This window comes from Myxocyprinus asiaticus, chromosome 7, assembly GCF_019703515.2.
Source record: "Myxocyprinus asiaticus isolate MX2 ecotype Aquarium Trade chromosome 7, UBuf_Myxa_2, whole genome shotgun sequence".
Classification (NCBI taxonomy): Eukaryota; Metazoa; Chordata; class Actinopteri; order Cypriniformes; family Catostomidae; genus Myxocyprinus; species Myxocyprinus asiaticus.
The window spans coordinates 11,718,426-11,744,339 of NC_059350.1; the positions used below are offsets into that span (position 1 = coordinate 11,718,426).

General features: G+C 37.0%; 2 protein-coding genes across 4 annotated transcripts in view; both read left to right on the forward strand.

Annotated features, from left to right (window-relative positions):
• Nucleotides 1–19,007, forward strand: part of LOC127444424 (spermine oxidase-like) — a 32,646-nt gene extending 13,639 nt beyond the window's left edge. For 2 of the 3 annotated variants that reach the window (XM_051703790.1, XM_051703792.1), the window contains exons 2-7: nt 1,908–2,142; nt 3,522–3,748; nt 4,475–4,648; nt 13,065–13,764; nt 16,003–16,163; nt 17,619–19,007. In XM_051703790.1, coding sequence (XP_051559750.1) covers nt 1,935–2,142; nt 3,522–3,748; nt 4,475–4,648; nt 13,065–13,764; nt 16,003–16,163; nt 17,619–17,771 — 1,623 coding nt within the window. In that variant the 5' untranslated portion in view covers nt 1,908–1,934 and the 3' untranslated portion in view covers nt 17,772–19,007. Of the gene's footprint in view, nt 1–768; nt 1,515–1,907; nt 2,143–3,521; nt 3,749–4,474; nt 4,649–13,064; nt 13,765–16,002; nt 16,164–17,618 lie in introns of all 3 variants that reach the window. The other variant, XM_051703791.1, reaches the window with a different exon arrangement.
• A 4,850-nt stretch (nt 19,008–23,857) lies between these two features.
• The window catches only part of si:dkey-37g12.1 (atrial natriuretic peptide receptor 1), a 30,637-nt gene continuing 28,580 nt past the window's right edge, over nt 23,858–25,914 (forward strand). The window contains exons 1-4 of the mRNA XM_051703782.1: nt 23,858–23,931; nt 24,623–24,811; nt 25,354–25,475; nt 25,784–25,873. Coding sequence (XP_051559742.1) covers nt 23,886–23,931; nt 24,623–24,811; nt 25,354–25,475; nt 25,784–25,873 — 447 coding nt within the window. The 5' untranslated portion in view covers nt 23,858–23,885. The remainder of the gene's footprint in view (nt 23,932–24,622; nt 24,812–25,353; nt 25,476–25,783; nt 25,874–25,914) is intronic.

Consider the following 25,914-nt stretch of genomic DNA (forward strand, 5'->3'; position numbering starts at 1 on the left):
GGAAGAGAGAAAGTAAGAGAGAGCAGGGATATTGATTGGAGTAGAGAGGTAGAGAGTTTTTCTTTGGGGAAAATCCCCATCTTCCCCGCGTAGGTCGGAACCGGCGAGGGCACACAGACTTCGGATGGGGGTCTTTGCAAACACTACATACATGGGGAAAAAGACAATTAGGAAAAGTGCACACAGCTTCATTTAAATTATTGCAAATAGGACTAGCATTAAAATATTCAATTGAGCATCCTTTTTTGTCCATATGTCTTATTGCATTGTCTTTAGGAGAAGCGTAGGATACAGAAGCGCGTCATTGCGTCTTTGGGCACATGTCAGAAGAGTGGCCATGAGAGTTGCAGATAGAGCAAGTAAGCGCGCAGTGTCCAGCAAAATGCCTAATAAGGAGTTCTGTGTCGGTAACAGACCAGTCCAGTCTAGAATTGAGTTGGGTAATGAACATAGCTGATTTTGTGGAAAAGGATTTGTGGTACTTGTAAAATAAAGTCCCTCCACACCGCTGGTTGGATTCTGCTATCATAGCTAAATAGCAGTCAAGTTCTTCCCTTTGCTCGGGAAAAACGCTGCAGTTACATATCTATAAATGCCAAAAGCAACCACGAACTCGCTAAACGAGAGGTTTTGGAGTAATCATGGATCAGACGACTTGAGATCTATGGCTATGTCTCCACAATCCACCAAACGGTGATCACATTCAGGAGATTGGAGTATGAGGGAGGCTAAATTAATGTCTTTACCTGGGATGATCTGTGATTTCAGGGTGGCTGATACGGAGGCAGCAGCTGGAGAAATGAAACTCCTACCTGATTGTGGAGCGGGGAGAGAACTTGCTAGAGAGAATGAAAAACAGCATTGGATGGCGGAACTGCTGGCAATAAAGGCACGGAAGATGGGGCTGAATTTGTCATTGTCGGATGAATGGAAGCTGAAGATAGCGGAGCAAGTTGAGAAGTTTCCAGGGATTATAATCTGGATCGAGATTTGTACAGTATCAGCTAGAGAAAGCACAGCCTCCAGGATGTAGTCTGGACCTCAGGCTGATGAAGTTGAAGGAGGGGCTGTGTGAGGAGTTGATTTCTTCTTTGGCTGGGAACGAATAGGGGAACTTGATTTAGCTGTGCATTTTCTCCCTGTAAATTTTGCAGCGGGAACGGTGGCTGGCAGGTACGATGTGTGGTCATCTACCAGCATCGGAGGACAGCCCAATATGTTTTGAGCAAGTTGATTGATTTCAGACCTGGATAGATTGGGATTTACTGAAATGCCACAACTTGACAGCATTTCCATGATCTTCGCAAGAGGCCAGCTATCCCATGGAGATGCCCATAATTGTAATCGTGAGCTGCGATGAGGAGCAGGAATATCGTCTTTAACTACATTATCTATATGTTCTTCTGCAGAAGAGAAAGACTCTGTCAGACATGGTGCTGCGAATTAATGAGTTGCCACGTCGGCACCTGAAGGCAGCAGAGTGGTTGGCTGCTGAAAGACCTTTAAAGCGAGAGGTGAACAATGATCGTATTATATTATATAATTATATTATGAATGATGATTTCGTGTACAGCGTGAGTCTTCCTGACAGAACTACTGCTTACGCTTCCATTGACATTTTGATTATGCAGGCAAAAAGTAGGTAAGGTGACGCTTTGGTCATGTTACTGCCCTACATATCACACACAAGAGGCTGGAGATAAGACACGTTATTTTGGAAATGGAGTGATGTCGTTTAAGATTGTGCTTTAAATAAAGGCCTGTGTTGCGGTCAGTCCTTTGTACCACAGGCTCTAAAATATGAAGGGGTTGACTCTTTGATGCTCTCTCTTCCTCTGTTAGTTGTCTTGCTGGAGGCATTACTGCTCGCTCTAATGGTTTCTCTCCATCTCACCCTTTTGCTTCAGATTCCCTAGAAGAAGAGCTTGGACGGCATGCAAAGTTGTGAAATATCTTCAGACAGCACTGATGATCCTCTTAGTAGTGGTTTACGCAAACATCGACAACCGCGAATAGTAGTGATTGGTGCGGGCTTGGCCGGCCTTGCCGCCACCAAAACCCTCTTGGAGAACGGCTTCACCAATGTCACGGTGCTAGAAGCTTCGGATCTTATCGGAGGCAGAGTGCAAAGCATTCAGCACGGTGAGGCCACTGTTTCTCCCATGATTGCACATAAAAAACAAATTATTAACCGTGTAGTAAAAAATGTATGGTTACTCTCAACATGCTAATTTTCAAATTTTTACTGACATTTTTATTTTTAGTCTTTCTTTGTGTAAATTCAACCTCTTAAATCTTCACAGAGTAAAAATATGCCTACATGTTGACTCCTACACATAAAATAAATAAATAAATAAAAATTCTGGTAACCTAAAAATGTACTTCATGTGTTTTTTTCCAAAAGTCAAGTCAAACATATTATTTATTTTATTTTATAATGTTTAATATTATTTTTATTTTAAAATATTTTTAATTTTAAAACAATATATAAATATTTATTTTCATTTTTATTTTAATCAAATAACAATATATTAATGATATTTATTTAATATTGTACTTGCATCCAATTCAAAAATATTATTTTATTTTATAATGGTAAATTGTATTTTTATTTTAAAACATTTTTGTATTTAAAACAATGTTTAAATATTTATTTACATTTTATTTATTTTCAAAATATTAATGATATTTAATTAATTAATAATAATTAATATAATTAATCCACTTAAATACTTAACACTCTTATATTTAAAACCATGTTTAAATATTAATTTATATTTTTATAAAAATAAAATATCATGTAAATATTAATAATATTTATTTAATATTATTCACTTATTGTACATTGTGTGTTTTTCATCCAATTCAAAAATATTATTTATTTTATCATTTTGTATATTATTTTAATTTTTAAATATTTTTATATTTAAAACAATATTAAAATTTGTATTTACATTTTATTTAAATAAAATAATATAACAAAACACGTATGAAGTACATTTATTTAATATTGTATTTAAAATTATTGAATGTGATTAATTCTCTTAAATGTTTAATAACATCCTCTTATATTTAAAACCATGTTTAAATATTCATTAAGATTTTTTATTAAAATAAAATAATATAATAATTATGATATGAATAATATTTATTTAATATAACTAATCCTCTTAAATCTTCTCAGACTAAAAATATGCCTAAATTTTGACTCAGGGATTTATTTATTTTTCATCAAGGTGAAAAATATTATTTATAATTTTGTTTTATTTTTGTTTTATTATTTTATTTTAAATTGTTTTTGATCAATGTATTTAATGTTATCTTTAATATTATTCAATTAATAATATTTAATATGACTGAATCAACCTGGTAACACCTGGTTACATTAGGTTACATCAATGAAAGACATTTTAAGTGTCAGGTAGAAATAGCTCCTTAATGTAACAGCTGCACTTTTTTTTTTCTCTTAGTTCTCTGTTGCCAAATCCGTAACAAGCTGTTTCATCTGCCTCTCTCCACAGGTAAATCCACTTTGGAACTTGGAGCAACCTGGATCCATGGGGCAAATGGGAACCCTATCTACCACCTGGCTGAGGACAATGGACTCCTGGTGCACACCACAGAGGAGGAGCGGAGTGTGGGCCGCATCAGCCTTTATGCCAAGAACGGTGTGGCCCACTACCAGACTAACAACGGCAAGCGCATCCCCAAGGATCTGGTGGAGGAGTTCAGTGACCTGTACAATGAGGTGATGGAGCGCCTGTGCATGCATTCACTCACTTGAAACCTTACCATTTAACCTTCTACGAATTTCAGTATTATGCTTGCATAAATCAATGTGGTATTTCTATTTTTTTTTGCAGCTTTACAATGAATAGGGACTTTTGTATTACTAATATCTCATTGGCCAAAGCAGGTGTTTCAACATTTCATGATTGCTCTTAAAGACACTTGCTACATGTGTGGCCTTTTCTCAGAATAAGGGAGAGGTTGTACATGAAGGATTTCCTTTTTATTGTTCAAAACCACTTTCAGCAAGAAACCACTGTCATTTACCATTAGATGTGTCTTGTTTCTTTACATACATGAAAGGTTCATAATAGGTATTACATAAATGAAAGGTTCACACAGGAAGCTACTGTGCACACACTTCCTTTAATATTAATATATATATATTAAAAAAAATTATTTGTGGTAATTTTTAGGTGTCATAAAATATATTTAAGTTTAGTTTTTGTTTTTGCAATCATGTTAGTTTTAGATTTATTTCATTAAGCAAAAATGTCTTCATTTTGTTTTTGTTTAGTTTTTATTAATGATAATAACACTGATGTTACAGACTGCATTGTGCATACATTGATTATTTTGCATTTGGGCAATGCAAGAGACTGCCACTTATAGTAATGCAATATTCTCACCATAACATGTTCTCTTAATCTTGTTTTCTCTGTCTTTTGCAACCTGCTCTGTGCAGGTGTACGAGCTGACTCAGGAGTTTTTCCAGAATGGAAAGCCTGTGGGAGCCGAGAGTCAAAACAGTGTGGGGATCTTCACACGAGATGTGGTGCGTAAGAAGATCATGTTCGACCCTTATGACTCAGAGAGCACCAAGAAAATCAAGTTATCTATGCTACAACAGTACCTCAAGGTGGGCAAAGCTCTAATTTCTATGTCTAAGGGCATAGCTTAGTTGCTGTCATTAACTGATTTACTGCACCTCTATGAAAATGGTTCAAACTCAAACTCAGAATAAGAAGTGAGAAAAACAACAGTAGGGTTTGACACCACTTTGGGTGGAGTTCTACAGTTTTGCATTTCAAAAGATTAAAAAAATCACCGTTGGCTCACAAGAACACTCATTGCGTGTGTTCTCTTGTAGGCCAACAGTGACGTGGAGCTCACCGTCACGCACCATTTCCACACTGTTGCAATAGTGATTTTCTCTTTTGAATTGTGAAACTGTAGAGCTCCACCCAGAGATGTGTCCAACCCTACTGTTGTTTTTCTTACTTCTTATTATGAGTCCTTGACTCACAATGGGCTAGTATTCACAATCCATGTATTAATTCAACCTCTCTGTACTGTTTGTCCTCTGTTATGTCAGACTAGTCACTTTAATTCTAATAGTATTGAAAGCTGGATTATGGGGGTAAAAAGTAGGGCAGACATTGAGTGGTGTCCTGTAATGCAAAAGGTTATTGGAGGAAGGGACAGAACCAGAACAAGCACTCAGCTGGCTATGTTAGTTGCCGAAAATGTTAGTTGCCAAAGGTTTTTTTTTATTTTTTTCAACAATAACGAATACGAAACAAAAAAGATGCATCATGATGATAATGAAATGATTTTAATTAAAACATAGTGTTGACGAAAATATGATGAGAATTAAATAATACTGCAAGATATTAACGTTGCACAAACAGAAAGAAGAAACATCTGTATTTAGATGTAATCAAATAATACAGTTTTTGGGTATTTCCCCACTTGAGCTGTGTGAACAGAAAGAGCTGAACACCAGCCAAATGGACCGCTTTACAAACGGGTTAATCACACAACACGGCCTATTTATACATGAGATTAATCACTATATCCACAACACATACTGTATGTAATATTACAACTGACATCAGCACAGACAATGAAGCAAATGAACAGGCAAACTTAAACAAAGTTACATGCTAGTCAGTCTGAGGGCTCTATTTTAGTTATTGCGCAAAGTGCAGCGCTATGACCACGTGCAACATTTTATCCAATTTTCATGAGAGCGCTAATTCCAAGCGCAAGCTCCATGCCAGCACAAGTGGGCTTGGGCACGGTCAAGAAATTAACACCCGCCAAGCACCAAATGCAGGTACATTTTCTATTTGGCTGGTGAAATTCGCAGTGTCACACGCCATCAGTTTGTGTCAGCTTGTAAAATAATGTAACATTACAGTTTTGTCCTCAAGGGGACTCTGAAGGCCTACAGCCAGTAAGGTTGCAGGTGTTTACATAGAACGGGTCTCATTAGCTAGTGCCGCTTCTCATAGATAGTCTCCGTTAGCTGTAAATCTAGAAACAAGATAATGGCAATGTTCAGGAGCGTTCATACCATCGGGGTGAAGGCAAGACCACTCTCGGATTTCCAGTGGATATGCAAGTAAGTTTTAATAATAGCCCACCACTACACATACAAATTATCTGGTAATGATTGCATTATAATACAGGAACCGAATGATTTTTTTCATAACATTCGGTTTCGTTAACAGTTCTTGAACGTGCGTTCTTCTGGCGATTCAAACAGAAAACCGGAATAAAATACTCACAGTGTATCCTGTACTACCATTAAGTGCAACAGAAACCCTCATTGCTTCTGTATCTACAGCGCAAGACATAAAGCTCTACCAGAGTAGACCGATTCCCAATCAAATAACTCTTTTGAGATGGTTCTTTTGAATCTACAGAATGAGACATAACATGCAACAGTATAGTCTGATTCCCAAAGAAAGTATTCTTTTGAGCCAATTCTTTTTAGTGAATCTACAACTACAGCGATACCAGTGTTGTCCAGTTCCTAAATGAACGACTCTATGAGCCAGCTCTTTTTAGTGAAACAAAGAATCAGTTGGAGTTGACTGAATTAACTCACTCCAAATAAACCAAGAACTGTTACTGTGTTATGTGTACAGGCTCAGGAGACTCATGAGTTACTTACTGGTTGTTCATATGACAATATGTACTTTAAAATACAAATGTAGTTTTGTTGTAATAAGGAAATAATCTGAAAAGAATTCTAAATAGACTATCTGGCAATTAAATATTTCATAAATAATAAAATAAACAATACAATTCTTTAACAAAGAAGTTCAATTTTAAACATGCTTACAGTATTGATTATTTGTCTTTCATGTCTATAAAATCCACTTGTAAAATGCAATAACATTTTTGTATTTTTCCTTTATATTTCATTTTTTCATCTACCAGCCACCTTGGCTGGTGGACTAAAAAGTAAATTTCTTACCCTGGGTGTGGGTGGGAGTGTTTGCGCTATCTGTGGGTGTATGCGCGCAAACTGGGGGTGTATTGTATGTATATGAAATGCCACAAAGCACAATTTGCTATTTTCCTGAGAAATAAGTCATTGCACTAAGACATTTGAGAGGCAGGTCAGTTTGCAGTGCAAAGTAAAAATTCAGTTCCTACATTTGCAGTTTGGAGATTATAATAAAGTCCATGTCCAAACTCAAACAACGTAGTAAAACATTAAAGAGCACCTGTTATGGTTTTTCAAATATTACCTTTCATGTAGTGTGTTATATAGCTGTTTGTGAATGTAAAAAAGTCTGCAAAGTTTCCAAAATCAAAGTGCATGACAAATGGAGTTATTGACTGCCGATTCTGAACACCTGAAATGAGTCGTTAGTAATTCCAGACTTACTTCCTGTACTAATTTGGTAACAAATAACCTGCCTCTGATCTTCATTGGCTGCTCACGAATAGCTTTGACCTGCCCTCAAACACTACACTAAGCGGAAGACCAATCACAACTGACTGGGACATATGACCAATCAGAGCAGAGTAGGCACTCTGAAAGGAGGAGTTTAGAATGAATCCTTTAGAACAGATCATTGAACGAGTCGTTTTTGACACTGGGAAAAAAGTAATGCTGCAATTTAAATTATGAGCAAATTAAAGTGTTTTTTGACCTTGGATGCATGTAAATCTATTATATGAGACCTTTAAAACAAAATTAGGCACGTTTAGAGATCATAATAGGTGCTCTTTATATTATGTCCAAGATGATCACTGTTGTCCGTTTTTTATTTTTTTTCAAAACTTCCTGGCCATGCCCATTGACTTTGCATGCATGCTGCACTTAGCACTAGCACTCTGTGGCAGGGCAGAGGGCAGGGCCGGGTCGTGATTCCACACACCCGGCCCCTAATTAGGCTGATTACGCATGAGAGGGATACCGGAGACGGCAGTGCGACAGAGAGAGAGTTATGGACAGCTGTCCGACACCTGTTTATGTTTGTGTCTTTTGGTTAAGTTTATTATTAAACTGTTATTTATGTTATCAAGCCGGTTCTCGCCTCCTCCTTTCCATCAAATGTGTAACACTGGTGCCGAAACCCGGGAAGGAGGAAAGATGCGCCGTAGTAGAGTCCTCGCCACTACAAAACACCCCAATGGAGCAGCCGTTGTCAGGGCCGCTGCCAGGGGGCGGAGGAGACCCCTACCAGCTGCTGAAACGCGGCGGGGTCTGAGACCACTGACCGCGAGTGGGGAGGGGCTCCTGGCCGACCTCCTGGAGCGGGAGGACCGCTGCCAGGGGCGGGGGAGACCCCTACCCTCCACCGAAAACATGCCGGGGCGTTCCGTCCGCCAGGGGCTGGAGGACTGCTTCCGATCCGCCCGGGGAGGCGCGGCTGTCCTCCACTAGAGGGTGGAGGAGTGGCTACGGACCAGGCTACGCCGTATCGGAGAACCGACGAGTACGTTTTTTTTTTCTCTCTCTCTCCTCTCTCCCACTGCCGCTCCGCGTTGGCCTTTCCCTCTCTTTTAAATATTATTATTGTTTTGTTTTTTTGGTACGATTCCTGTTACAGGGTGTAGGTACCGCATTTTTTGTTATTATTGTTTCCCTCCCCTTGTCCCCTCCCTGATCCAGGTAGACGGGGATGACCAGCCGGCAGACGGGGCTGAAGGCATGCCCCCCCACCCCCCGGAAAAGAGGGGAGGGGATGTACGTCATGCCGGGGGCTCCCCGGCCTGAGAGAACAAGGGAGGAATGTGGCAGGGCAGAGGGCTGATTAAGCCTGAGAGGGATAAGGCCAACCGGAGACGGCAGTGCGACAGAGAGAGAGTTACGGACAGCTGTCCAACACCTGTTTATGTTTGTGTCTTTCTGGCTAAGTTTATTATTAAACTGTTATTTATGTTATCAAGCCGGTTCTCGCCTCCTCCTTTCCATCGAATGTGTCACACACTATCTAAATAAGGCCATCAGTCATAATGTATAACTAGTTTTGTGAAAATGCTGTTTCCGTAAAAAAAAAAAAAAAAAAAAAGCAATATCACCAACTGGCGAAACGCGTAAAATAAATTACAGTCTCTGAACCATGAAGAATTCAGAAAACAGTAACTTCTAAAAAGTAGCTAATACTCAAGCATATTCATTATTTACTATTTTTTTTCTCCGAATCATTATTTTGTTTGAGATCGAAATGTAAATATTAAAAGCATGTTGAAACAATTTTGAAATTCTGATGAAAGCCAACAGCACATACAGTATAGGTGCTGACAGTGACATTGATCTAACATTGATATGTAATTGATGACCACGAGATCATGTATGCTTCTCAATACTCTAATTGATGCTTCCTTGTTAGTGAGGAAACATAGGTGCATCCTATACAGAAATCAGGTTTGTTCAAACACCTAACGCACTCATATAATGTTCATGTAATTTATTATTTCTCTGCCCCTTTGATTTACTGGCTTGTTTTTTGTGTATTGTGTAGGATTTAGGTGTTATTGTCAGTAACTAATACATTAATTTTAAAAAGTGCTTAAAGTCTTTAAGAAACATTTCCACATACTTCAAAACTGCATTTTGTTTTATAAAAATGTCATAGTAATGTCTTCATTAACAAAGTTCAAACAACATTACGGCATATCCCTTAAAGCGCAGTAGTAAAACATTCTTTGCAAAATCATCATTGATTTACGTTACTTTAAGTAACACTTAAGTGAGCAAGGATATGCCATTTAACACATGTACTGCTTTGATTTCATTCTTTGATTCTGCGCTTGCATATAGCATCCTTTCCTCGTGTCTTATGAGGGAGGAGTTAAGAAAAAGAAAGAAAAATACAAAGAAAAAGAAAGGATGCACAATTAAAGAAATGAGAAGCACCCCATGATGGAGTGACATTGAGTAAACATTGACTGTAGTCGACCATGTGATCACCTTGGAACTGGAAAGGACTAACCTGCGCCTCACATCCTTGCAGTTATATCAGGTAAGGAAAGGATTTAATTTGTATTACAATTTCGCAGAAAGCAGTGTTTCGGTGATGGATTGTTGAAAACGGATTATTCGTGAATAGTTTTATAACAGTTTGTTTATGCCATGCACTAACATTTAATTCCAGAACAATGTGGTGACTAGGTGTTGCTAGGTGAGCTAGCCAACTTTTAGTGAATTGCAGTGTTCCTCGTTATTTTTATCTCCATACTTTTCAGCAAACAGACATTCATGTAGGGCTGCAACTAACAATTATTTTGATAAATGACTAATCTAGCAGTTATTAGAATGAAAATCTACTATTGAGCAATTCATACAAATTTGAATCAAGAGCTCTTACAAAAAAACCTATGTGATCTTATATGGATTCTCTTAAATGTCAAGCTACACAGTCTGCACTGCGTAACATCATCTCTAGTGTACTGATATTATGTGGATTTTCTTAAAAGGATAGTTCACCCAAAAATGAATATTCTCTCATCATTTACTCACTTTCATGCCATTCCAGATGTGTATGAAATTCTTTCTTCTGCAGAACACAAACAAAGATTTTTAGAAGAATATTTCAGCTCAGTAGGTGCATACAATGCAAGTGAATGGTGGCCAGAACTTTGAAGCTCAAAAAAAGAATATAAATGCAGCATAAAAGTAATCCACACGACTCCAGAATTTTATATGTTTTCTGAATCATTTTTTACTATAAATCTCCACTTTCACTTTCAGAATGTGAAAGTGAAAGTAAAGGTTGAGATTTGTATTAAAAAAGGAATTAAATATTGATCTGTTTCTCATCCACACATATTATATTGCTACTGAAGACATACATTTTACCACTGGAGTCATATGGATGACTTTTATGATTCCTTTATATTCTTTTTTGAACTTCAAAGTTCTGGCCACCATTCACTTGCATTGTATGGACCTACAGAGCTGAAATATTCTTCTAAAAATCTTTGTGTTCTGCAGAAGAAAGAAAGTCATAAACATCTTGGATAGCATGAGGGAGAGTAAATGATGATTTTTGGGTGAACTATCGCTTTAATAGAATGAGACAAAAAATATATTATTGATAGCAGGTGTAGCATTTATATTGCATAGTACCCTTGGCATTTTCTAACAATATTCTTGTTAAAAAATACCACAGACCGCTTAAAGAATCTAGACAAACCATATATTGGCATAACTGCTGTTCCCACAGACTGCACATTATGGATGTTTTGCTTATTGGACACACCTAATTAATGTCATGGAGCTTTACTCAGATAAGTTAAATCAGGTGTGTTCAATAAGAGAGTCATCCACAATGTGCAGTACTCTGGGTCCCCAGGACTGGACTAGCCTACATAATCGATTTGTTACTGCTGGTTTTTATCCTACTGTTTTTGATCTGTTCTGTTTTAGATGCTAATGAGTGTGGAAGAAGTTTCTCCGGAGCCTCCAGCTACAACTTTTTTTTACTGTGAATTTTAATGTTATCACTTTTTTGATGAAGATAAATAAACTCTAGAAATTATGTGGAAGTTGTTTTTATTTATATAATTGTTTTTCACCAGCCTTGATATTTTAACATTGTTTCAACAAAAGTGATGTAGGAATCAACGTCAGATTGCAAAGACATGGGAAGGGGGGTGCTGAGGGTGCTGAAGCACCCCATAGTGAGCAAAACTGGAAAACAGTATCAACAACAATATTTCATATATTAAATTGTATTTATGCAGTATATATAATACATTTTTCGCTTGCAGTATATCTGGCATTTATGTTAATAAAAATTGCGTCCCATTTCTGAGAAATTTGTCATGCTTGTGGGCAGGGCTCTGCCAAACTGAAGAGAGCCCTTGTGATGGATTCTAGTGAACTTTTTATTCTCCCTTTATTCCTTTTATTTGTGTATGGTGATAGACATGATCCCCAGGGAAACACATGGTTCTCTGACACCGCTACACGCGCATTATGTGTTTATCGTCCGCCTAAACTGCAGCACCCCTTGCCAAAAATCAGTTCCCTCGCTTATGTCAGATTGTAACATTAATTCAATGCCATTTTGATGCATCAGCATTGACATAACATTGTTTCAATGCTTGTTTGCTATCTGGGTTGTCATTTTGCACATTATCATCAACTAAAATATGTTATTTCCGTTGACTAAAATGATATGCAATTTTAGTCAGAGTAAAACTAAAATGAATGAATATGACTTGAAAAATTTTTAGTAAATTGAAAGGACATTTTCATCAATAGACAAACTATGGAAAAAAAAAAACATTAACACTGGGTGTTTGTTAGGCATAATGCAATGCAGAGTTTACATTATGTTTTCTAAGCAGTGTCGCAAAATTGCCACATTTATATAGAATTCAATTGATTTGTGTTTACAGTTGTGTGTTTATCTGCCATTTTACAAAGACTTCAAACGTGACTCATCCAATCAAAAATTTATGTCAGAATTAGCATTTTTATAAAATTACTTTTTACTGTTTTGAATCTTTTGCTTTTTATTTGATTTAAGTGTTATATAATGTGAGAGCTATCACTCATCTATAATGAATAGTCTTTTGGATTGCGTCTGTTATGTTTCAACTAAAAAGAGAAAATAATCCAATGATATACCTCTCATTTGTAAAGTTTTTATTTCACTTGATTATGCAAAAAATAGCATCACCACATGATTATTTTAGATAGGACAAATAAAAAATTCGGTTGAATTTCCCACACAAATAAATACCGGTATATTAATTTGCGATATACATATTACCATAAAATAGAACTACTCGTACTGTGATATAAGTTTTAATGATATTTTGGTCAAACCACCCCTATTCAGGGCTATACGTAATATAAATATAACACTTTAAGTGACTTGGAACAGACTTTAGTTTTGGTTCAGAGAAGTAACTTCTTACTTAAAGAAACCACTGTAAAAAGTGGTAACCCGCAATTGTTACCTTAAGGAGCTATTTCAGCTACTTAAAATTAGATTTGTTGGTGTATGTGTTCAAGATTATGCAGTGATGTTAAATTTTTTGGTGCATAATCTTATTATCTTTGTGTGCTTTAGGTGGAGAGTTGTGAAAGCAGTTCCCCCAGCATGGATGAAGTGTCTCTAAGCGAGTTTGGTGAATGGACTGAGATTCCAGGCGCTCACCACGTCATTCCCACTGGTTTCATTAAAGTCGTTGATATCCTGGCTCAGGACATCCCAAGCCGAGTCCTTCGCCTCAGCAAGCCGGTTCACCGCATCCACTGGAACTGCAGCTCCCACGATGCTGAGGAAATCACAGACCAGGCCGACCATAACCAGGACCAGCGTCCCAGCGCTGCCCCGGTCTGTGTGGAGTGCGAAGATGGCGAGTGTCTGCCAGTAGACCACGTGATCGTAACGGCCTCTCTTGGGGTCCTGAAGAAGGCTCACGAGACACTCTTCTCTCCGGGCCTGCCTCCAGACAAGGAGCAGGCCATCCAGAAACTGGGCATTAGTACCACTGATAAGATCTTTCTGGAGTTTGAGGAGCCCTTCTGGAGCCCTGAGTGCAATAGCATCCAGTTTGTGTGGGAGGACGAGGCACAACTGGAGAGCCTGGCATACCCAGAAGAGCTATGGTACCGAAAGATCTGCAGCTTTGATGTGCTGTATCCGCCCGAGCGCTATGGTCACATGCTGAGCGGCTGGATATGTGGAGAGGAGGCCCTGCACATGGAGAGGTGCGACGATGAGACTGTGGCGGAGATTTGCACCGAACTACTGCGCCAATTCACAGGTCAGTGAGTATGAGTGTGTAAGGGGTTGTTCACACATGACATGTTCTTTTCATTAAAAAACAGATAGACGCAGCAGAATGGAATGGTTTTTAAAAGTTGAACTTCTTTTACTTTTCTTTTAACTTAGACACAACATCTTGAAATGTGGCACTCATGGTGTGAGGCACTTTAAAACAGCGACACACCTCACAACAGGCAAAGATGTCTGTCTAATGCATGTTTACATAGACAAATAATTAACAACAGTGCAGACTCAAAACAAGAATGTACCCTATATAAATAGCCCCCTTATACAGTATAATTTTACATGCATACATATTGCACAAAAATAATACATGGCACACTTCATAATAAAGTTCTCAAATGTACAAATACTAGCAAGACATTTGGGTGTAGACTTGTTTCAACACCTCACCAATAAAATCCCCAATCTGGGTGTGACAAACCAAGAAAATGATACCTAATTCTCAGTAGTGTATACTAGAACAGCAAGAACAGTCATCATTTACGCAACTTCACATCGTACATAACCTGGGGTGCATTTTGCACAAGCATCGTTAGCCAACTATTTGGCTAGTTCTCTTGTTACCAACATAGTTCCACAATTTGGTGTTTCCCGAAACCGTAGTTCCAACAAACATTCGCAAACAGCATTGCAAAGTTCCACCTGTGGTTAAACACATAGTTTCTTGTTACTTTATGGTGTCAACGTCATTTGACTTCGCTGAGGCTTCTATATCTTTGTATACATCTTTCATTCTGTAAGACTTAAGACCCCATTTAAATACACTTAATAAAACTGCCTATTCTGGGTTTTTTGGAGAAAGTGGCATTCTGAATCGTCATGCAAGTGCAGCTGGTTTCAGTACGCCAATAAAGGGACTAAGAGAAAGCGATTTAACCACCTAGATTTCTGTCAGAAAATGTGGCTTATGTGGCCAACGCATAGGTGGTGATCTTTTAGGTTTTTGAAGATTGCACATGTTTGTATGTGCTTAAATGCACCGGGGAGACCCTGGAGTATGACTTTAGTGGGGAAACTTACCGAGCCATATGCATATGGGGATAAAGACAACTATTACACAGTGCATACAAACGCGGATGCCCCTTTTGTGTCTTAAGCAGCTTTCTCACAATAAACAGCTTTATGGCATCCATGCTAACGTGCTATAATTTGACATCCATTCAATCTCTGCAGAAATTTTTACTCCATCCTCTGTGAAACTCCATTGACTAAAGCACTATATTGTTGAACCAACATGGTTTGAACGACGTATGTGCGAAACTACGGTTTTGAGAAACAGTCGTGACAAGCTAGTTAATTTCTCCAGTGATGCATCATACTATGGTAGTTAAGCAGTGTGTTATGTTTTTGTACATGACACGCACCCCTGTATGACTTTCTTTGTTCCGTGCAACACAAGAGAAGGAATTTTTATTAATGTTGAAACTGCTTTTTTCATAAAATGAAAGTGATTAGTGACTGAGGTTGTGAGTCCCTTACATTCGGCCTAACTTCTCCTTTTGTGTTCCACGGAAGAAAAAAGTAAAATGGGCTTGGAACAAGGAGGGTAGTTAAATGACTACACTCATTTTTGAGTGAATCCTCCCTTTAAATTGGGAGGAATGTACCTTCTGAAGGTAAACAGAAGAATGAGCCTCTGACAAGGTCAGGACTCAAGGGTAATGTGATAGACAAGGACTCTGAGTTTTTTAGTGTAGTCTCAATGATTGTACTGTAAACAATTCTCTGCATTGTAAGTGACAGAACACATAGTCAGAGCTCAGGGTCAATGCACACATTATCTGTAGATGACATCACCAGGTTGTCACACCCCTTAACTAGGTCAGTCTGTTTTAATCCTGAACCACTCTAGGCTTCCCATCCCATCTGCCTTAGTCACATATAATTAGTGGGCTAAAATTGGATTTGGTCACACCTTAGTAATTGATAATTGAAAGGTCCCCTAATTTCTGTGATTATATGACAGTAGATCTATGACCAGCTTCCCTTTATCATCTTACATTAACACTTGTCCACTACAACCCACTCTTGCAAAACCAAATTCAAATCAGTGTTAAAAAGGAAGGAAGGAAGAAAGAAAGAAATACATCTTCTGTGTGTAAAATTTGAGTGGCATCAATTAGCGTAATTAGCAATGGGCTACAGAATCCAATATTGCCCATGAAGGTGTTTGGTAAATAAGAGTTAAATGATATCTATGTGTGTCTAACAGGGAACCAGAATATCCCGAAGCCAAGGCGGATCCTGCGCTCCTCATGGGGCAGTAATCCCTATATCCGGGGTTCTTACTCCTTCACTCGAGTGGGCTCTAGCGGCAGAGACGTGGAGAAGCTAGCTGAGCCCCTGCCTTATACCAAGAACACCAAGGCTCCGGTGAGTGGACCTTTCCGTTGAGCAGTGTACACTATTAAAACAAATCTAATGATTCCACATATCTGCAATATAGGTGCTTAAAATATCATAGTTTAGAATTAGAATTATAACAACCCTATTGAAAAGACCAGCATTGCTGGTCACCATGTTGTGTTTTGGATGCTGGATAATTCCCTACCAGGCTTCTTATCTAGCTTAATCAGCAAAAATAACATACTGGTTGACCATCATTTTTATCAGGTGAACAATATATCTGCTGGTCCAGCAGCTAGACCAGAACTAACCAGCATAAGCCAGCTTGGACCATTGTACTCATCTAAGATGGTCTTTTCAGTAGGGAATAATGTAAATAAATACAGTATGTTCAATTAACTGCAAGTGTGATAGACCAGTGGTTCTCAACCAGTGGGCTGGGGCCCATCTGGTGGCCTCAGCAAACTTCCAAAAGGGTCTCAAAATGACCTAATATTATTTTACATATAATACGTTATTAACATATAATAATCTAACTTGCTATAATTCTAAAAAAGTGCTAAAATGAAGATGTACAACATGTAAATGGACATCATATTTCTTATTTTAATTCAACAACTTTTTATTGAAAAACAGAGTTCCTGAAACCTCTGGAATCACAAAATGAGTTGTGGTTAATTATTTAAATCTATTGACATTCCTACTGTAGTTTCTGTTAATTAAGTTTGAGTAGAAGAGGTTTGCTACTTGGGAGAGCCTTTGAATATATTTTTGGACAGTGGGGGGTCTTGGAGTCAAAAAAGGTTGAGAACCACTGTGCTTGAGTGAGAAGAGTAATCCAAAAAAGTGCAGAATCATTGATCTATATTAGTTCACCATATGTGTTGATGGTGGGTAAATACAAATGTATGAATTAGATTTGTAGTTTGACTTACCTGCCGATAAAACCAAAGGTAGCGGGTGTCCTTCCAAGGCATTAGACCTGTTTCTTTTTATTTTAACAGGAGACATCCTGTTTAAAATCACTTTAGTGCCCTTTTCACCTCTTCTCATTCAAGTCATTCAATGTATCATGACTTCTATAAAGTCAGGGTGACCCAGAGTGGCTTGCGCATAGTGCTGTTGACAGAGACCTTTTGGTGATTTTGTAAATATGTCATGTTGAGCTGTGTAGCACAGAGACTGAAATTTGAGTCAGATGAGAAAGTTGGATTGCACTGTACAGGGGCCAAGTAAACACGCACACGTAAACACACTCCGTAAAAACGCTCTGGCCAGGGTGCAGAAAGGAACAGTCTGACTCCACAGAGCGAACTACACAAAAAGAGACTGGAGACTGTGAAACCACTTTAATTTGGTGGAAAAATAGAGACTTATGCTGAAAATAGCTCACCGGGCCTCAGGGCAGTATTGTTGTTTGGTCAACCTAATTTTTTGTTGTTTGTTCTGTCTCCTTTTTTCTTTTTCTTTTCCCCTCCAAAGCCTCTACAGGTGTTGTTTGCTGGGGAGGCCACCCACAGAAAATACTATTCCACTACCCATGGTGCTTTGTTGTCAGGACAGAGGGAGGCCAACCGCCTGATCAAGATGTACCAGTACTCTTTTGGTGCGGAAACCACAAAGCCTAACATTTAAATAAAACAAATTGCAACAAAAACAAGAACCACTTACTAGTGACAAATGCATTTGTGTTTTGTGCTCTCTGTATTTTAAATGATTCAATTATGTATGAAAACCTATAAGGGGCATTAAACGAATAACAATAAATCCTCTTTATACTGTACTTAGATTAGTGCTCTGTAGATTTTATTTGACATGTACTGTACAAGGATGCCAATGTGGCGCCATCTCTGGTCCTTATAATTTTTTCTGATTATTTTAAATGTTCTATATATATGTTTCTATAATTTAACAATTTTTTTGTAAGTGCCTTCTGTATTTAATGTTATGTCTTTAAAAATTAAACAAAAAAGTCTTTATGAATAAAGTGTATCTTAATGTAAACAAGAGGGATGAGTTCATTTCCCTTTTTATGTGATGTCTGTATTTGTTCTCCAGGTATTTTTTTGAAATCTCAAGCATATATGAAGTCAAATGATGGCTCAGGTGTAACTATGAAGCATAGACTCCTGGTGCAGTTTTCTTTCCTGTGTTGATGTATTTTCTATTAAAACAAGGTTGGGGCCAGTAATACTGTATAAAAAAAGGCTTTTTTTTAAATAGCCAATATGCTTTAATTTACGTATTGGAGTTCTAAAGGAAAGTTCGGGAAGAGCACATTCATCTAATCCCGCAATCACCACAAGAGTATACAAATTGCTTGGTATGTAAAAGTGTCTGCTAAATGACTTGTAAATGTATGTAAATAATTACAGAAAGGCTTGCATACCCCTCTCCAGTGGCATCCCTCCTCCACCACATCTACACATTTATTTTATATTTTCTTAATATACATTCACTTTCTTTACCCTTCCATTAATCTATTAACATGTATTATCTCTGTTCATGTAGCCCAGGGGGAACCCAAACCAGTTGAATCATTTACCATTATTTCAAGATTATATGAACATGCAAACTTGTGAAACAGCCATGAACAATGATTTGCTACTTGCTATTGGTAGTCAGAGTCAGGTGGTATTAGGAGGACATTCTCATTCTAGAGAGAACTTTATTGGGTTTATACTGTTGTACACAATCATGTAAGATTTTGTATTAAATATGCATATCTGCTTTAAGTACATTTTGTCAACTTTAAAGAGTACACTATATCCTCCTGAGCGTAACAGCTTTGCATTTTCGATTTCACTCTTTGATTTGTTACTAGTAGCACCTAATAAACAGGCAAAAAAAAAAAAAAAAAAAAAAAAACAACATTCTAAAGCAAATAGTTTTCTTACAAATTGATGGCAACATATGTGGACAGCAGGACTATGTTGTGAAATTGTAAATAATACCAAACTATAGAAGGTCAGATTTTTGTTTAAAGAAATTGTTTATTATGTTTCCAGGAGTGTTGGTTATTCCTGTTTTTGAGACGTTACAGACATCACATCAGAAATTAGCATAATTAATTCTGATTCAAAGTAATGGCCAGCATCATCTAATCACTGCTAACCATGTTAAAATAAAATTATACATTATAAAGTCTGAATCTATGTACTGATTACTATTGTCCCATGTCTGCCAAACATTTTGTAGTCCAAACATCATCTGCAGCCTGAAACTGAACTTTTGGTTGGATTTTAGGAGTGAATGTACTTAGCTGCATAGGAAAGCTATGGGATGCTCCATTGCTCCCTATTTAGTGAATGGCTTAACCTAGTGTGCTGTTTGTCTGCACTGGTCTCAGAACAGCTCGAAATGCACCTTATTTTCATCCTAACTCCATATGAAGCCATGCTGTATAGAGAGCAACATTTTTTAACTTTTAGATGAACCCATTGATTCTCAATGTGATAATGCACAGTAAAATATAGGATTTCTAAGGAAAAATGTGCTCAAGTACACATTAGTGTATTTCGTGATATATCGCTCATGTGACATATCAGATGAAACTAGAGACTAATCTTTTGTCTCAAACAGGTTTTAATGTAAAAACTTAATTAGGTATTTCAAAGACAAACTCTGCTGTGATCGGCGCAGTGTTGTTTTGTCACATGACTCAGTCAGTCCAAAGTTTAACTCTTTACTGATAGCACAGAATCTTCTGAACTGAGATCAGTCAGTTTAAATGAAGTTAAATTATGCGTTGCATATACCGAAGCCAAAATACAACGTCCACGCATGTGTACACGGGGTCGCACAAGGATATGGTTTCACAGCTAAGAGACGTGGACTAAAAGCCACACTAACTCCAATGTTTACTTCATGGAGTCAATAAATGTAAAGATATTTACATCCATCTAACTATGAACCACAGATCTCTTTAGAGCACACACTCTAATGCATGCACGGTCAGTTATCTTTCAATGTAAAAGTTTCAGTGCCACAAAAGCACACTGTCAAGAATGCACAGGGGAGCTCAGCAACAGCAAATGACAAAGCAACACATTGAAAGACACCCAGTATCTGACTGTGACTCTCATTTACAAACTAAAGAAAGAAATACCAGGATTTTGAAATACTGTAGATCACTTTAATTAACGCTATTCATGAGTCCAATTAGCCTACTCTTGAACCATAGAATATTAAATTATGTATAATAAAGATGTACCCATGACGTGTCAAAGTTTACCAGTGAACATTCTAGATTTAATGAAATGGCTCCATTTATTTAGCTTCAGTACCAAACCAAAACCACCACAACATCAACAAAAAAATCATGGCAGTTCAAGTATTGCTTTGTAGAAACAGTAATTTTTAAAAGTGCTGGGATGAAGTCGATTTTACAAGATAAGTTGCATTTTTTGCATTCAAGATTGCATTTTTCTTCAGCTTTGCTTTTTGAGTTTAATATTACAGTAGTTACTCACTCCAGTGACTCAGAGCTTTATGTGAAGACTGCCATCTTGTGGTTGGAAAACATTCTAGCAGTGATTTATGTAGTTGTATTATTTGCTGGATTTAGCAGTGGTTGCCTGAATCATCTTCTGGTGTCCTATATTTGACTATCTCTTTGCAACATCACATTTTTAAACTAGGATGACCAAGTTCAATCTGCACAGAAATGTAGATGTTTAAATTATGAATAAGAATGATTAGTGCTGCTTACTTCCTCTTAGTGAGATGGATTGCAGTTCTTCAAAATAGGGAGTAATGGAGGATCTTTATAATTTTTGATGCATGAATTATTAAATCACAAAGTAAAAACTCATAATATTTCATTTTACTTCAAACAAAAATATCCCAAGTATGTTTTCTTTCCAAAATGGTCTATTTAGAGAGTGTGTGCACATCTGTCCACTACAATAAGATTAAAGTAAACATTTGTGAGGTACTTGGTGCATTACCACTTTTGTTTCCCATTTCGAATGTTATTATAAATAAAAACAAAATACATAGAAAACAGTCATTTAAGATTATGGGTGAAGGACATAAGCTCAGGAAGGCACTAAAATGAGTAGGAAAACAAATCATCTTGCGGTTCAGGACTTCTGTAGATTTTTGAACCTATAAACAAAATCTAAAAAAAAAAAAAAAAGAATACAAATGTATACATCATGTTTGAATAGATCATTATCCTCCCGAGACCTAGCAGTTCATTTTTGTATAGGACATTTGTTATTTAACTTTCTCTTAGCCAATGCATGCCACATTATTAATTCTTGGTTTCTTGAGAGTACTCCCTGGGCTTTTCAGAGATACCAAATGTTTGGGAGTTTGGCCATGACAACTTTCTCTCCTTGGTCTATAGATACAGTATGTATGACATTACAATTCAGCACAGCAAATTAAATATGATATAAACGGTATCGGTACTTAATCAAAATCAGCAAAGATTTCACAGCAACAAGACATGAGCATTACTGTACCAAGGCGGTTGATAATGATATTACAAGGTCTTCTACTTACAGAAGAGCACAGAAACTTTCACCAGGAGGCAGTAGACATCTCGTACAGTGCATACAACAGCTTTCTTTGCAAAGTATTTATCATGTTGATGATGTAGAGGCTTTACAAAATCATGTTTAAAAAATGATACATTCGGCTTTATAAGGTTAAAATGGACAAAATTGTTAAACTCAGGTACACAAGGTTAACAAGGAAAATATTAAATACAGTTTATATTATATTATATTGTTGTACTTGTTATGTTATTGCATAAACATATTACTATATCTATTGTTATTATTTTTTTTTTTTTTACGTTTACTGGCGGATCCATCTCAATAGCGTCAGACCTAAACAACTAAGCAAAACAAAACGAATTAACAACAGTTATTTAAAGTAAGTTAGCAAATATTAAAATCAATATATGTCAGAAGTCTCAGAGATTCAAATATTTGCTGCAGAGAGTCAAGCGTTCACTTTGGAATTTGTATTTATTTATTTATTTATTTTTTGTAAAAACACGCTAACACACTTCACAATGGGAACACATTTTTTATATAAATATTCCATTTGATTTATGATTCCGGCTTAATTTTTGTAGATATATTAGTAGTAATGTACATGACATGTTCTCAATTTGGACCGCGCACTGGTTGAACTTGAGGACCAACCACTTTTGTTTGGGTTGGGGAGGGGGGTTGCTAAAATGGGTGGAGGCTAGGCAGATTTTTATTGATGGAAAATGGAATCTCGTGACATTTCATTCCTACCAAATCTGACTCCCTTAAAGGTGCACTCAGCTATTCCTGAGAAACACTGTTGATATTCCAACTCAGCTGCCAAAACATACACACCCCTCCCTTCAGTGCTCCTTTGGAAGCTCCATCCTCGACTTATCATAATCCTTCTTTTTTAGTTTATATTCGTCTGACTTTTCTCTCTTGGTCTGTTTCTCAGCCATTTGTCCTCCTTAGAGTTTAGAAAGTACGCATCAGCCAGGTTTGCCGTAGCTCTTCTAATGAATTTCCCTCTCGCTCTGCCCCCACCTCCCATCCTGTGCACGTGCAAGAACCATCCCCTGTTGCTGAATGGCTGGAGTAGTGTTGTGTGGATCAGTCCGATCCACTTTGTTTTTGTCCCATTTACAGAGCCAGGGCTGTGTACAAATACCAGATTTTTTTTCAGCCCACCCACAGAACGGACAGCTAGCAGACTGTGAGGAGATATTTGCAGAATTTGACAAAAAGCGTATTGGATTAGAATTACTGAGTGCACCTTTAAGTAGCTCTTAAAGCGCTTCCTCACACGTGACATCATATCCTGGTTCGCTGTGTTGTCTGAAAAAAGTGGTGTGCTCAAAGCCCAGTGTGACCACACCTTAAGGTATACAGCTTCGGGCACATCCTTAATATGTTCGTTAACTGTATGACATATTGTATGTCAATTAAAACTACGTTTATTTTCTTTTTGATAGTTAATTGCCCTTGTGTATTTAGGCAGTGATAAACTTTTTTTTTTTTTTTTTAAACTTTGGTCCTCAGCATTTGTCTCACTTTGTCATTGTGTGTTTGTCATGTTTTTTGTTTGTTTGTTTGTTTTTTGCTGAGAGAGTTTTAAAATGTTTGCTGGCTTGTGGGATTTACAGAAACACCAGAGGGCATTCCCACATTACTGTTCTTATTTTAACTTTTACTGTGTGAAATTGTTCTTAACCTGAATCGAGAGTGGCCACCACTACTTATATGGGAGAATCTTTGTGGAGATGTGGAAAGTAAACATTGCTATTAGACACTATCCTAAATATATGAGACACTGATTTATTTTTGAGTTTCCATTTATACAGGATATGTAACATACAGACACAGGAAGTTGACATTCATAGAAGATATCAACATGTAATACAGTAAGTTTTAATCCTTAAAATGTCCATTGTCTCCACAAGCCATTGTTCAACGAGGATAAATATTAGAGCCACATTAATGTTTACAAGCACTACTGAACAGGGCCTTGATGCATGTAAACAGAAAAATATGTTATCACTAACAGAAAAACTTGTATCATTGTTTTCCAGACCTCGTGGACATGAGAATTCCCATAGACATCTGTAGATCAATGTTTACTTATACGCTTGTCTAGATAAACAAACGTCAGAGGAGCACCAGAGCTTGAGATACAGAGCAATATTAATGTGAGACCCTTGATTTGCAGTCACTCTGGGGAGATCACTGTTGTGGATGGCTGGTTTCAGAGCAAAACCATATGGCCACAGTTTGTCACTGGATATTTTTCCCCACCATGGATACAGGTAGTTTCTGATGCAAGATTTGATTCTTGATTTGTTTGACTCTTTTGAATTGTCTCTGAATTGAAGCTAGATTCACTCTTTTGAAATGAGTGGTAAGTAATTTCAGAGTATATCATTTTAACCTAATTTAGTGTTCATAGTACGTACATGGGATTTAAAAAACAAACAAACATTTTACAAGTCTTGTTGCTGCAGTTATAATACACTATGCAAACAACATACATATACTGAATCTACAGGTTTTGCTTTCATTCAATGAAATTTTTTACAGACTTTGGCATATATTTATATTGTGGCTACTATATATCCATGTTTATTGGGCTTTAAAAGCAGACATAAAACAAATGTATTGTTGAGATAGAAGAACCAGAATTGTCAAAATGTGTGTCTTTGTAAAGACAGCTTGACAATCAAAAGATTTTAAACCTCATAACCCAACAAGTATTTATTATTATTATTATTATTATTATTGTTGTATTATTATTATTATTATTCTTTTATTTTTATTTATTTTTATTAATATTCATTGGTATTATTTATCATTGGTATTGACAAATATCACACTATATTTTATGTTTGATCTGTCATCTCATATATTTTAGGTCCATTCTGAAAGAAATATATTATATTGTATGATATACATTATGTTTGTACACTTCAAAAACATTCATATTACTAATATGTGATGTAGAGTTAATGGAGCACCTATGGAGAGCCCCAGTACTCTTGTTGCTGGCAACGGTGTCTCTCAGTCTGGGCACAAAGTTCACCCTGCTGATCTCCTTGCCCAACACCTCCATTCCTTTCAGTGTTGGCCGGATTGGGGCTGGAGCTCTCATCGCCATCAGTGCCGTAAACAGCAGTCCAGACCTTCTGCCAGGTGAACGAGATGTTTGTACCAACTAGACGATGATGATGATCATGAACAATTTTTACAGTAGACACTTAAGTCAGACTTAAAAATGTATACATGTACTGTAGGCTATAGCATAACAAAATATCAATGCAAGTGTCATATATTTTTAAAATAGCATAAACACACTTTTCAAGTACAACATGTCACAAAAGAAGCTTGTTAGGATTGAAATGAGATATAGAGTTTAAGTCTTTGGAAGTATTTGTATTTGGAAGCCAAACGTTAGTTAAACGTGCACATTTAATCTGTGGTTACTCTGCTAGGACACCAGAGTTAACTTCTACTATAAGTCACCTTGAGACTAATTACTTTAGTCATTGTAAAAAAGTAATATTAGTTCTGAGAAAAGCTCTAGCATCAATTGTTTGCAGATTCGATTTGATTTTTTGTTTGTAATGCAATGAAATTAATACTTAACACTTTTTGGGGCCACTGCATGAAACACTGTACATTTAATATGAACAAAGCATAATTTAATCTGTTGTTGATTGAATCTGTTGTGTCAGGTCATCAACTGGACTACCATTATGTGGATGATGAATGCAATGATTTGCGTGGCCCAGGGAAGATTGTAGAGCTTTACCACAGACACAAATACAGTGCTTTCATCGGCCCGTCTTGCTCAAATGTATGTGCATTCATTTAAAATGAATAAATCTGGCTAGCTGAAACAGAACGTGTCAGAAATAGAAATCATTTGATTATATAATTATTCAGGCAATGGACTGTCAAATATAGCTCTGTCTTCTACAAGAGCACAGTTTCAATTATAGCTTAAAATTGACTTGAAGGGCTATCAAAAGGTTATTACAAAAGTAATTATAATCTCATTTGTCACAAGATATCATTATCACATAACAAAGAACAATCAAATGTGCATTTATTAGGAAATGGAGTAATATAAAGCATTTCATCTCTTGCTAATTATTATTTAAGGTTTGTGCTGTGACTGCTAAACTAGCAGCTTATTGGAACATTGCTGTCATCAGCCCCATATGTGCAGAACAACAGTTTCTGGATAAGACGGTCAGTTGCAATATGTAAGCATTAATATGCATCTGAAGTGC